The sequence below is a fragment of the Paroedura picta genome, chromosome 5 (genome assembly GCF_049243985.1).
Source record: "Paroedura picta isolate Pp20150507F chromosome 5, Ppicta_v3.0, whole genome shotgun sequence".
Classification (NCBI taxonomy): Eukaryota; Metazoa; Chordata; class Lepidosauria; order Squamata; family Gekkonidae; genus Paroedura; species Paroedura picta.
In genome coordinates, this window is record NC_135373.1 from 123,899,093 (window position 1) to 123,911,593 (window position 12,501).

The window sequence follows — 12,501 nt, forward strand, 5'->3', positions numbered from 1 at the left end:
ATAACTAAGATTGGATGATGGCAATTGATAAGACATGTAAAAAGCAGCAGATCATGATACGGAATAATAAAAGAGTTTGCAAATAGATGCGAGAACTCAATGACATTAGCATGTGTAATGAGATAAGAAACCACTATCACTGTTAAGCCCTGGGGGATTCCAGAATTGTTAGTCTTGAAGGTGCCATAGGATTCAATCTTTCTTATTCTTTTTCAAACCAACATAGCTACCCACTGTAGCCCCCCTATTCTAACTGCTGATGACAATATGCATTGTACCATTGCAACACCCCTCCCACCTTCTGACTGGGATATAAAGACAGAGATCTCCATTCCTACTCACACCTAACAAAAGGAGCTTTGACTCTCAAGAGCTCATACTGCATAAACGTTGTTGGTTTTTAATGTGCTACTGAACTTGAATCTTACCTGTGCAAATGTAGACCAGCACAGCTGCCCTCTGAAACATTTTTTACCTTCTGTGTTCATCTTTTTAACTAATTGGCATAACCCAGTTGTGGGTGTTTGGGAAGGCTCAACCAGGCTGCCTCCCCAATTTTAGAAGGTATGTTCTTCTGGTTTCTTTAGACGTGGATCCCCACCACGTCTGACATTTCTCTTTTGTACCGCCTTGTGGTTGGAGCCTTCCTAGGCTACGTATTTTACATTAAGCTTCCTGCGCTTATCTGCCATACAATAAATAAATAAAGAAGAACAGCTAGCTTTTTTTACCTGGCTTTTCGGCACCTGAAGAAGTGTTAAAGCGGCTTACGACCGCCTTCCTTTCCTCTCCCCACAAGAGGCACCTTATGAGGTAGGTGGGGCTGAGAGAGCTCTGAGAGAACTGTGCCTGGGCCAAGGTTCTCCAGATCAGAGGCCGCTGCTCTTAACCACATCACCACCCTGGCTCTCCAGGGGTTCCTGCCTTCCCTCCGGCCATAGCATTCCCAGTAACAGACTCCCGAGGTGATATACCCGGTTCCTGAGGAATTGGTGGCTCTGGGGTCGACCTGTGAGATCCAGGTGGTGGTGGCCAAACTGGGGTTCTCCAGATGTCCATGGACCACAATTCCCATGAGCCCCTGGCAGCGCATGCTGGCAGAGGCTCATGGGAATTGTAGTCCATTGGCAGCTGGCGAGCCACAGTTTAGCCCAGGGGTAGTCAAACTGCGGCCCTCCAGATGTCCAAGGACTACAATTCCCAGGAGCCCCTGCCAGCGAATGCTGGCAGGGGCTCCTGGGAATTGTAGTCCACGGACATCTGGAGGGCCACAGTTTGACTACCCCTGGTTTAGCCAATCCTGCTTTAGGCTTTTGAAAGACAAAGCTCCCTTTGTTGGGATTCGTGGATTTTTTCATTTGACCCTGCCTTGAGCAGGTTGGACTAGATGGCCTTTATGCGGCCCCTTCCAACTCCATGGATCAGTAATTCTATGGCTAGGACTAGGAGAGGAAATTCCTGTCTGATGTTGGTCCCCAAGGCGCTCCTGGATTCCAGCCTCCCTGTTACTCTGCCGACCAGCATGGCTCCCCTCTGACGCTTGAACCTGCACATATCGTTTTCAAAGCTCTCTCAAGCAGCCCACTAATTAGCCTAATTCAACTAAACCTCCCGTCATCCCAGACAGCAAGCCTACTTTGCAGATGGCCCGTTGTCCCACGGCCAAACAACGCATTACCTTTTTTAACGACTCAGATCTGGGTTCCCGGGGCCCAGCTCGCTTTCCCCGCAGTGACACAGTGGAGCTGCATTTTAAAACCCCACGGTGGCCCAGTTTGGCTTGAGACGACAGTGTGGGCGTACGAGGGGTCCCTGCCTCCCCTCCGGCAGTAGCTTTTCCAAGCCGAAAACTGCCTTCGGGTGGGGGAGCTGTGAGTCCCGTTATGGCTTCCTGTGTCCAACTCCGGAATGGAGTGGATAACCTCCCAGAGGCCATTGCAGCTCGAAGGCCCTTTATTGCGTGGGGATCGGGAGTCCGTAGCCCTCCCCTTAATGAGCTGAATTGAGTGCCTGCGGGCCTTTAAGCAGTTGCAGATCATTCTTCACCCAAACCTGTGGGATTCCCTGCTGCTGGAAGTGGTGGCAGCTGCAAGCATAGACCGGATAAGCAGATGGTGCAGAGGTCTATTAGTGAGTATCAGCCGCAGGTAGAGATGGAACAGCCTGTCTTGAACAGGATGCTCTGCGTTCTTGGTGCTCGGGGCGCACCAGTGAAGAGAGGACTTCTGGAGTTCGGACCTCCTGATGGAACCTGGGGTTTGGACTGGATGGGTCAGCGGTCTGATCCAACATGGCTTTTCTTATGTTCTTACAGCCCTGCAGGTGGACTTCCTAATGTCACTTGGGTTTTGGCCACTGTGTGACACGGAGTGTTGGACCGGATGGGCCACTGGCCTGATCCAGCATGACTTCTCTTATCGTCTTGTACCTGGGGCAGTGGTGCTCTGTATTCTTGGTGCTGGGGGTGTGGCGGGACAAGAGTGGGAGTGTTCCTGGAGTTTTGGACCTGCTACTGGACCTCTTGATGGCCCTTGTGTTTTGGCCACTGTGTGCTGGACTGGATGAGCCCCTGGCCTGATCCAACCTGGGCTTTGGAGAACTGGGTCCGTAACCAGGGGACGGAAAGTCATTCCTCAACTCCATCCGAAAGCCTTGTTGTGATTTGCTGTTCCACTGGCAATACTCCACAGCCGTAACCCCGTTTAGCCATAGTCCTCCTCGGGGCCCTCCACTGCGCGTTCTCAAGGCATCTTGCTCAAGTGGTTTGGCGAAATGCAGAAGGAATGCAATGGGGAGAGGTCAGGTGCTTCTCTCGACCACGTTCGGCTGGTTCTTCCTGCCCGTCCGTTCCCCCCCGCCCCGCTTTTCCTTCCCAAATGTCAACTCGCTGGTGGTTCAGCTTTCAAAACAAGCCTTTGTTGGTTTGTAACTCAAGGAGCATTAAAGCCGCTGCCAACGGGGAGATGCTTTCTGGGAAGACGCCTGGAAAACCTCCAGGCCAGTGTCCCATGCAGAGGAGGCCGGCGTTAAAAGGGAGTGTAAAAGAATCTAGCAGGAGGAGAGAAATCATGGAGCGTGGCACGCAGTTTTAGGGCATAGCAAGGGGGAGCCCCTTTCCTCCAGACATAAAACAACCAAGATATCTGCCTTAGAAGCCAGATATCTGGCTTCTTCTGAGCTGGATCCAGGTTTCAACTTGCTCTCATCCAGGTGCGTGAGTGCTTCTCCATTGTGGGAGGTTTGCTGTTTGACGTTTTTCCTGGCTTTGTTCCCCTTGCCCACTGCTCCATATACACTCCCACCCCCCAAAGTAGAGCTCTGGGGTCAGCAAACTCCAATCCTTTGATAGTCTCCGGTTCGGAAGAGGTACGCCTGGTCTCGACCGCAGCCAGGGCCTTTTCTGGCCTCCCAAATGGTGCTCTTCCATTGGGCCTTTGGTTGAGGTTTGGGCTGCAGCTCAACTATCCACCTCGGCCCCCTGCCTACCCCCGTTTGGGGGGTTACTGTCGGATGAGTACCCCCCTTTTCTGATATACATCCCAGTTTGTTCGCCTGGCCCATTGGATTGTCCATCTAAAACAAAGTGGGTTAATAGGACTCAGGAGACTGGTTTTCACTGAATTTTGGCATTTTAATTCAAATGTCTTTGTATTTTGTATTTTTATTGTTACACACTATACACTGTTTTTTATTGTTACACACCGAGACCCAATTTTTGGAGAGGGACGGTTTAGAAATCCCCAAATAAATAAATCACCGATACACATAAATAGTGCTGATAGGCCCAGCCACAGATTCCACTTTCTGGACTGTGTGTGTGAGTGTGAGAGAGACAGAGAGACTCCTTTTCGGTCTGTTTAGCACTTTCCTGAAGGTTTAAAGGCTCCTGTTAGACCAGCCTTTCTCAGTGCTTCTACCGTGAAGAAACCCCTGAAACATTCCTCAGGCTTGGAGAAACCCCAGGAGTGGCAGAGACATACAGGATATGGCTGGGAAGCAGAGCTGTGGATAAACCCACCCGGGGACCCTCCCCTTCTCAATCCCTTCCGGCCCATCTTGGGCCATTTGGAAGGGGGGACGGGCTGGTCAACGTGACCAGATATGGTCATATCTGTTCCACATTATATATTTCTGGTAAGGCCTTGGAGGAGGAGCTGGTCTGATGGTTTAAGTGCCACTCTACGCTTAGCACCCACTCAGGGTGGCCGTCCCGCCCCTGAGCGCCTCTTCCACCAACCAGCCAGCCAATCGCCATCGGAGTTGGAATAGAGGGTCTGGATAGCCCCTTCCCACTCTAGGATTCTAGGAGTCTAGTTCAGCAGGGGAAGGGGCTGCCTAAGGAGGTGGGGAGCTCCCCCTCACTGGCTGTCTTCAAGCAGCGGCTGGACAGATCCTTCTCCTGGATGCTTTAGGTGTATCCTGCATTGAACGGGGGGGGGGGGGGGGCTGGTCTAGATGGCCTCTATCATCCATTTGTTTGCTATTTTTCATTTGTATGCTAATTTGCTGCAATTCACAGGTCTTTACGAAGGTCTTTAATCCAAGCTTATCACTTAGTTACTTATGCATCTTAACTCTAATAGTCTTTCTGTTGCTTAAATGCTTTTTTGCGTAATTTTGTACATGAGACATCTCTAGAGCAGCTGGTAGAAGTTGTGAATTTCCTGCATTCTTCAAGGGATTTGATGACCCTGGGGTCCCTTCCAATTCTGCAATTCTAGATATGATCGTAAATAAAACATGATAGTTCGGATAGTTTTTATTGTGTTTTAATGTACTTAACGTACGATATGGCTTTATTGTACACGTTGTAAGCCGCCCCAAGATTACTAGTTCAATAGGGGCATCTTATAAATATTAATTTAAAAATAAAATAAATAAGACAGATTAATTTAATTTAATGGTGGTGATTTGTTTTTTCCTTTTCCTTTTGCATTTTCCTGTAATTGGATGTGCCAACTTGGAAGTCAACGTTTTTTCCTTCTTCTTTTCTCTCTTCTCTGTCGCAGACGGTTTATTCAACCAGTACATCAGCCAGCAAGAATACAAACCGCGATGGGGTCAGATCATCCCCAAAAGCACCAAAGGTAAGAGAGATGGCTGGCCATCCTTTGCAGAGGGATCTGATGCATCTGCAGAACGCACAGCCTGGTGTCTGAATGGGGTGGGCTGTGCGGAGCTCAGTGCAAAGTGCCATGAAATGGTCTGGACCCCCAAGTGATCGGGGCGGCCCCCTGTGAGAGGTAATCGCAAGGGTCTTGCCGGTGTGGATGAGTCTACTCCTTACACAGCCTCCTCGGTGGTGGCACCACGGTTTGGGGCTGATTTAATCGTGCCAGTCCAACAACGACCGAGGAGGGACATGATAGAAGCTTACAAAATTACGCATGAGGTACAGAGAGAAGTATTGATCTCCCTTTCTCAGAATGCAGGAACTTCTGGGGATGCAATGAAATGAATGAGCAGGAGACTTAGAACAGATAAAAGGGGCAGTGATGCTGTGTATTCTTGGTGCTTGGGGGCCACAATGGGAGCACTTCTGGAGTCCTGGCCCCACTGGTTGGACCTTCTGAGGGCACCTGGGTTCTGGTCACTGAGTGACCAACAATGTTGGACTGGGTGGGCCATTGGCCTGACCAAACATGGCTTCTGTTATGTTCTTATGGCCCTGCTCGGGGACCTGAGGGTACCTGGATTTTGGCCACTGTGTGACACAGAGGGTTGGACTGGAGGGGCCATTGGCCTTGTCCAACATGGCTTCTTATGGCCCTGCCGGGGGACCTCCTGAGGGCACCTGGGTTTTGGCCACTGTGTGACACAGAGGGTTAGACTGGATGGGTCTAATTGTTGTCCTACCCCATCCCGGACCAAGCCCTCCCCCACACCCCTTACTGCTTTATTTATACGGCTCCCGCAGATATGGTGTAAAGACAAGATGGAACATTGTGGGGGCCACAGTGGGAGGGCTCCTGGAGTTCTGGCCCCACTGATGGACCTAATGGCCCCTGGATTCTGACCACTGTATGACGCAGAGTTTTGGACTGGATAGGCCATTGGCCTGATCCAACATTGCTTCTCTTATGTTCTTATGGCCCTGTTGGTGGACCTCCTGAGGGCACCTGGGTTTTGGCCACTGTTTGACATAGAGTGTTGGACTGGAGGGGCCATTGGCCTGATCCAACATGGCTTCTCTCATGTTCTTCTGTGACACAGAGTGTTGGACTGGATCCATCATGGTTTCTCTTATGTTCTTATGGTCCTTCTGGTGGACCTCCTGATAGCACCTGGGTTTTGGCCACTGTGTGACGCAGAGTGTTGGGCTGGATGTACCATTGGTCTGATCCAACATGGCTTCTCTTATGTTCTTATGGCCCTGCTGGTGGACCTCCTGAGGTCACCTGGGTTTTGGCCACTGTGTGACACAGTGTTGGCCTGGATGGGCCATTGGCCTGATCCAACATGGCTTCTCTCAAGTTCTTATGGCCCTGCTGGTGGACCTCCTGAGGGCACCTGGGTTTTGGCCACTGAGTGACACAGAGTGTTGGACTGGAGGGGCGATTGGCCTGATCCAACATGGCTCCTCTCACGTTCATATATTGAATTTTCAGAGCTGCTATATCGAGTCAGAACTTTAAATCGCTTTGTTTAATATTGTGTGTCTGGCTCATAGTAGTTGTCCAAGGTGGATGTCTTTCACAACCCCACTACTTGAGATTTTCTTTCTTATAAGACTAAGTAAAGATTGATCTTTGGACCTTCCATTTATGTGGCATTAGCTGTGCCACTGTGTTAACAGCCTCTCAGGACAATGACTTCTTTTTTAAATGAGCCAGCATGGCATAGTGGTTCAGAGCAACGGAACTCTAATCTGGAGAACCAGGTTCAATTCCCCCGTCTGCACATGCAACCAGCTGGGTGACCTTGGGCTTGTCACAGTTCTCTCAGAGCTCTTTCATCCCCACCCATCTCACAGGGTGCCTGTTGTAAGGAGAGGAAAGGCAATTATAAACCATTTTGAGACTCCTTAAGATAGTGGGAAATAAACAGCAGCTCTTCTTCCTTGTGAAGTCTGCCGAAGGACCTTGGGCCTGTCACAGTTCTCTCAGAGCTTTCTCAGCCTCACTTTCCTCGCAGGGTGTCTGTTGTGGGGAGAGGAAGGGAAGGTGGTTGTAAACCACTTTGAGACTCCGTAGGATAGACAAAAACAGGATATAAAAACCAGCTCTTCTTTTTTTGTTCAGATGTGCTTAAGCGAAACTAAACATTTTTCTGTTTGCCTTTTGCTTTCTGTTTGCTTTCTTGTTTGACATTCCAGCACGGAGGAATTGCACCTTTTAAAGGTTTAAATGATTTCCAGCGAGTTCTGTCTTAGCACATCTGTCAACGTGGTGCCAAAGCTTTAAAAAAGCGCGTTGAAAGAATCGTGCCAAAGGTCTCTGGTTTTGCAAAGAAATCCGTATTGGGACAGAAAGCAATTTGGTGCAAGCACCAATTGCTCGAGGGCGAATTTAAAAACAACTTAGCACCATTCAAGACCACGGATAGTGCTTTTAAAAGCAAGCAGCCGCCTGAGATCCCATCACAATGACGGAACACGCAGTTCAATTTTGTGCAGAGTTATTCCAGTCTAAGCCCGTTGATGCCAGTATCTCCACGCAGAATTATACTCTGAGTAAACTAGCAAAGCGTCTAAACACCAGGCGGATCGGCTCAGGATGTGGACGTGAGACCCGAGTTCTTTGGGCGTACACCTTGTCTCCGAGAGAAATCAATATTCTTGTAACTGGGCAAGGTGCTGGTGGCTGAACTATCTCTTTTTGCTCTTGTAACGTTTGATTTTGCTTTTTAACACGATGTTCAGCATTGCTCTTTTCAACGGTTAACGTTTGCTGGTTTTTTTTAATGCCGCAGGCTTTACAAGGGGATTAGACATATGAAGGAGGGTTCAGCAGCAAGCTTATGGCCAGCCAAATATTATTCCAGGTGTAAGCATTTGTGCGTGTATGCACACTTCTTCGGATATACTGTAAATGCACATGAACGCTTGTACCTTCAAAAAAAACTTTGTTAGTCCTTAAGGTGCTTCAGACCAACTTGGCAAACGGCCTGAGTCTGCCTACATGGAGGAGAGGTCTATCAGTGGCTTCTAGCCATGGTTTGATGCAGTCAGTCCTGTGCCAGGAGGCAGCATGGGGGACGGCCTCAGCCTCTGTGCCCCATTGCTGACCCTCCAGAGCAGACTTTCTGAGCCACGGTTTCCTGAAAGTAATGTTTCCATGATTATCCAGTAAGGTTTGTGGCAGAAAAGGGGGATTTGAACTCATTTCTCTCTGTAACAATCCTCTGGTCACCCTGCTAGAAGAGGACCCGGGGGAATTGTTCTGGGTATTTCGTGTCGGGGTTAACCGATCGCCCAGTCTCCCTCTGAATTCATTTATCATCTCTCACTGATGCATCTCGGTTAAAGGTTTTTGAAAAGGCAGCATGTTGTAGTAGCTAGGATCGATGGCTTATCTGGAGAACCAGGTTTGATTTCCTACTCCTCCTTGCATGCCCAGAGAAAAGCTAATCACCTCTTTGGGACCAGAAGGTGAATTTCCTCCAGACCAGACTGGCCATGGATTCAGTTTTTCTTTGGGGGGGGGGGGCATCATCTGAACATGGAATTGGAATCACTGCAGGTGGGCAGGTAGATGTAAATTTCCTGCATTCTGCAGGGGGTTGGACTAGATGTCCCTGGAGGCCCCTTCCCACTCTATGATTCTGTTCTCTACATGCAACCAGCAGGGTAACACTGGGCTCGTCACAGACCTGTCAGATTAGTTCTCGTAAAGCAGTTGATGCAGTCCCACCGACCTCACTGGAGAGGAAGGGAGATGTGGTTGTAAGCCGCTTTGAGACTCCTTTGGGTATTGAAAAGCGGGGTATGAAAAGCCCAGCTCTTCCCTCTTCTAAAAATAACAGGTATTCAGGATTCTTTCTTTCTCTCCCAACCAAACCAGGGGATGGCGAGGACAGCAGGCCAGGAATGCGGGGCGGCCATCAGATGGTCATCGACGTTCAGACAGGTGAGCAATCCTTCTTAAGGGGTCTTCCTTGTTTGATGGTGCCTGGCTGTGGGTTTCAGGACCGTGATTGGCCATCATGCTGCAGGGCCGGAGAAGGAGCTCAGAGGCCGGGCTTCCCATCCGTTGGCACCATCCAAGAAGTTCTATCAGTAGGGAGCTGAAAATCAGAACTGGTAAAAGGGTGTTGGGTGTCAGAACCAAGGCAGCCGGCCTTCTTCAAGCCTCACTTGAATTGTTCTGGCTTCTCTTCTACAGGGCATGCCGGGAGGATGTGTGGCTCAGTGGCCAAGCACCTGCTCGGCATGCAGAAGGTCCCAGGTTCAATCCCTGGCATCTCCATTTAAAAGCACCGGCGGTAGGTACAGTGAAAGACCTCCGTCTGTGAACCTGGAGAGTAGGCAATACTGACCCTGAGGGACCTAGAGTATGATTCTGTTAAGCCAATATCATGTGACTCATGTCCACTTCCTCTTTCCTGCGGCTGGCTGTTGCTCTGATTCAGTTCAGGCAGTTTCATAGGGAGGATCTGTGGCTGAGTTGGCTGAGCCTCTGCTTGGCATGCAGAAGGTCCCCGGTTCAATCCCCAGCATTTCCAGTTAAAAGGACCAGGTGATGGGAAGGACCTCAGCCTGAGATCCTGGAGAACCATGAAGTGGGGCTATGGCTCAGTGGTAGAGCCTCTGCTCAGCATGCAGAAGGTCCCCGGTTCAATCCCCAGCATCTCCAGTTAAAAGGACCAGGTGATGGGAAGGACCTCAGCCTGAGATCCTGGAGAACCATGAAGTGGGGCTATGGCTCAGTGGTAGAGCCTCTGCTCAGCATGCAGAAGGTCCCAGGTTCAATTTCCAGCATCTCCAGTTAAAGGACCAGTCAGGAGGGGATGGGAAGGACCTCTGCCTGTGACCCTGGAGAGCTATAGGAAGGGCCTGTGGCTCAGTGGTGGAACCTCTGCTTGGCACACAGAAGATCCCAAGTTCAATCCCCTGTATCTTCAGTTAAAAAGACCAGGCGGTAGGTGATGGGAAAGACCCTGGAGAGTGACTGCCTGTCTGAGTAGATAATTCTGACCTTGAAGGACCAAGAGCCTGATCCAGTAGAAGGCAGCTTTGTGTGACTTGCGTCCTGCTTCTCGTTCTTGGGGCCGATCGTGGCTCCACAGGTCTGGGGCGGAGCCCTGCCAGCGTGCGAGTGATTGATCACGGGTGTTGTCTTGAGTTTGCCACGGTTGTCGAGGGCCACTCGGGACTGGGAAAGGCTCGGCCGCCTTCCCCCGAGGGGTGAGTTCGCCGCAGCCAGAGATGCGATGTCATCCGGCAAGGTGGGAGGTCCACTTGGGGGCCAAGAAAAATTCCTTTTGAGGGGGAGAGTCTCCGCAGATTGATTTGTGCTTCGTGCTAGGGGGCAGGGAGGAACTCTTTCCACTGGGCCACATCGACTGACAGTCTGGGATTACTTTCTGCTTTCCATTACCTCATCCCTGGTAAACATTGGTAGTTAATTTTCTCTGATGCCTGTAAAAACAAGATTATTTATTGATCTGAAATTCTCGTCGTCTCGGGGACTTTTGACAATGATAAGAACATCAGAAGAACCCTGCTGGGTCAGAACAGTGGTCCATCCAGTCCAGCCTCCCATTGCACACAATGGCCAACCAGTTCTTCTGGAGGGCCAACCACAGGGAGAGAAGCTGAGGCCTTCCTAAGAACCTCAGAAGAGCCCTGCTGGATCAGACCAGTGGCCCATCTAGTCCAGCCTCCCATTGCACACAATGGCCAACCAGTTCTTCTGGAGGGCCAACCACAGGGAGAGATGCTGAGGCCTTCCTAAGAACCTCAGAAGAGCCCTGCTGGATCAGACCAGTGGCCCATCTAGTCCAGCCTCCCATTGCACACAATGGCCAACCAGTTCTTCTGGAGGGCCAACCACAGGGCAGAGAGGCCGAGGCCTTCCCTTGGTGTTACCTTATGGATCTGGAATTCAGGAGATCAGTGCCTATGAATGTAGAGGTTCCCCTCAGTTATGCAGAGAATGTAGAGGTTCCTCGTGTCTAGTAGCTGTTGACAGACTTATTTTCCATATTCTCCGTGAATCTATTGAATCATCTCTTAAAGCTGTTAATTCCCACGATCATCAGTCTCCGTGTAAAGAAGTCTTTCCTTTTGTCCCTTGTGAACCTACTGCCCACCAGCTTCCTTGGATGCCCCTGCGCCCTAGTCTTTTGAGAGCGGGGTGGGGGGAGGAATGTCTTTTTGCCAGCACACGCCACCAACACATAATTTTGTAAACCTCTATCATGCCCCTCTCCTTTTCTCCACTGACAAGTCCCTGACTCTTCTACCTTTCCTCCTAGGAAGGGGTTCCAACCGCCTCTTCGTCTTTGCGGTCCTCCTCTGTACTTTATCCATCTCTGCAAATCCCAGACCCTTTGGTCTGAAAGGTTGGGAAGTCGAAATCTCATTGAGTTCCTTATTGATCTTCTGTTGCTCGGACAGGCATCTCCTTAGTCTGACCTGTGTTCCCTTCCAATCCGGATTGCGATCTACTTAGCGTGAACATAAAAAACAGTGTAAGGAAGGGGGAGTAGAAAACTGTACGAATTAAACAAAAAAATGTAATACAAGTTCCGTGCACTTAACTCTGGCAGAAGTCTTTTTTCCCCAAGATGGCATTTTATGCTTAACAAATACTCAGTTGGGAGACAGATTTGGGAGAAATGCCCTAAAACTTGCATTCTTCCCTACCCCACAAACCATTTTTCTCTTCTCCCTCTGCTTCCTGGTCTCGTTTCAAAAACATTACGTTAAGTTGTAAATCCTTCTCGGGACATGGATTCCAGTAATTTTATACTGCTCCTAGTTAAGGGGGTTTTAGAGTACAATTATGTTGGGGGAAATGCCAGCAGGACCTTGGAGGTTTTTCAAAGCTGTGAAGCACCCCCTAGTGGACAGAAATTGTTAATACAATCTGATTTGGGGGCGGGGGAAGCAGTTGTTTTTTCATAGAATCATAGAATCATAGAGTTGGAAGGGGCCATACAGGCCATCTAGTCCCACCCCCTGCTCAACGCAGGATCAGCCCTAAGCATCCTAAAGCATCCAAGAAAAGTGTGTATCCAACCTTTGCTTGAAGACTGCCAGTGAGGGGAGCTCACCACCTCCTTAGGCAGCCTATTCCACTGCTGAACTACTCTGACTGTGAAAAACCTTTTCCTGATATCTAGCCTATATCGTTGTACTTGAAGTTTAAACCCATTACTGCGTGTCCTCTCCTCTGCAGCCAACGGGAACAGCATCCTGCCCTCCTCCAAGTGACAACCTTTCAAATACTTAAAGAGGGCTATCATGTCCCCTCTCAACCTCCTTTTCTCCAGGCTGCACATTCCCAAGTCCCTCAACCTATCTTCATAGGGCTTGGTCCCTTGGCCCCAGGTCAT

The 12,501-nt window shown here is 49.8% G+C and overlaps 1 protein-coding gene across 2 annotated transcripts in view; it reads left to right on the forward strand.

The window, feature by feature from the left end:
• MKLN1 (muskelin 1) overlaps window positions 1–12,501 on the forward strand; it is a 118,991-nt gene that overhangs the window by 54,721 nt on the left and 51,769 nt on the right. For both annotated transcript variants that reach the window (XM_077340349.1, XM_077340350.1), the window contains 2 exons: window positions 5,010–5,087; window positions 9,003–9,068. In XM_077340349.1, the coding sequence (XP_077196464.1) occupies window positions 5,010–5,087; window positions 9,003–9,068 (144 nt within the window). The remainder of the gene's footprint in view (window positions 1–5,009; window positions 5,088–9,002; window positions 9,069–12,501) is intronic.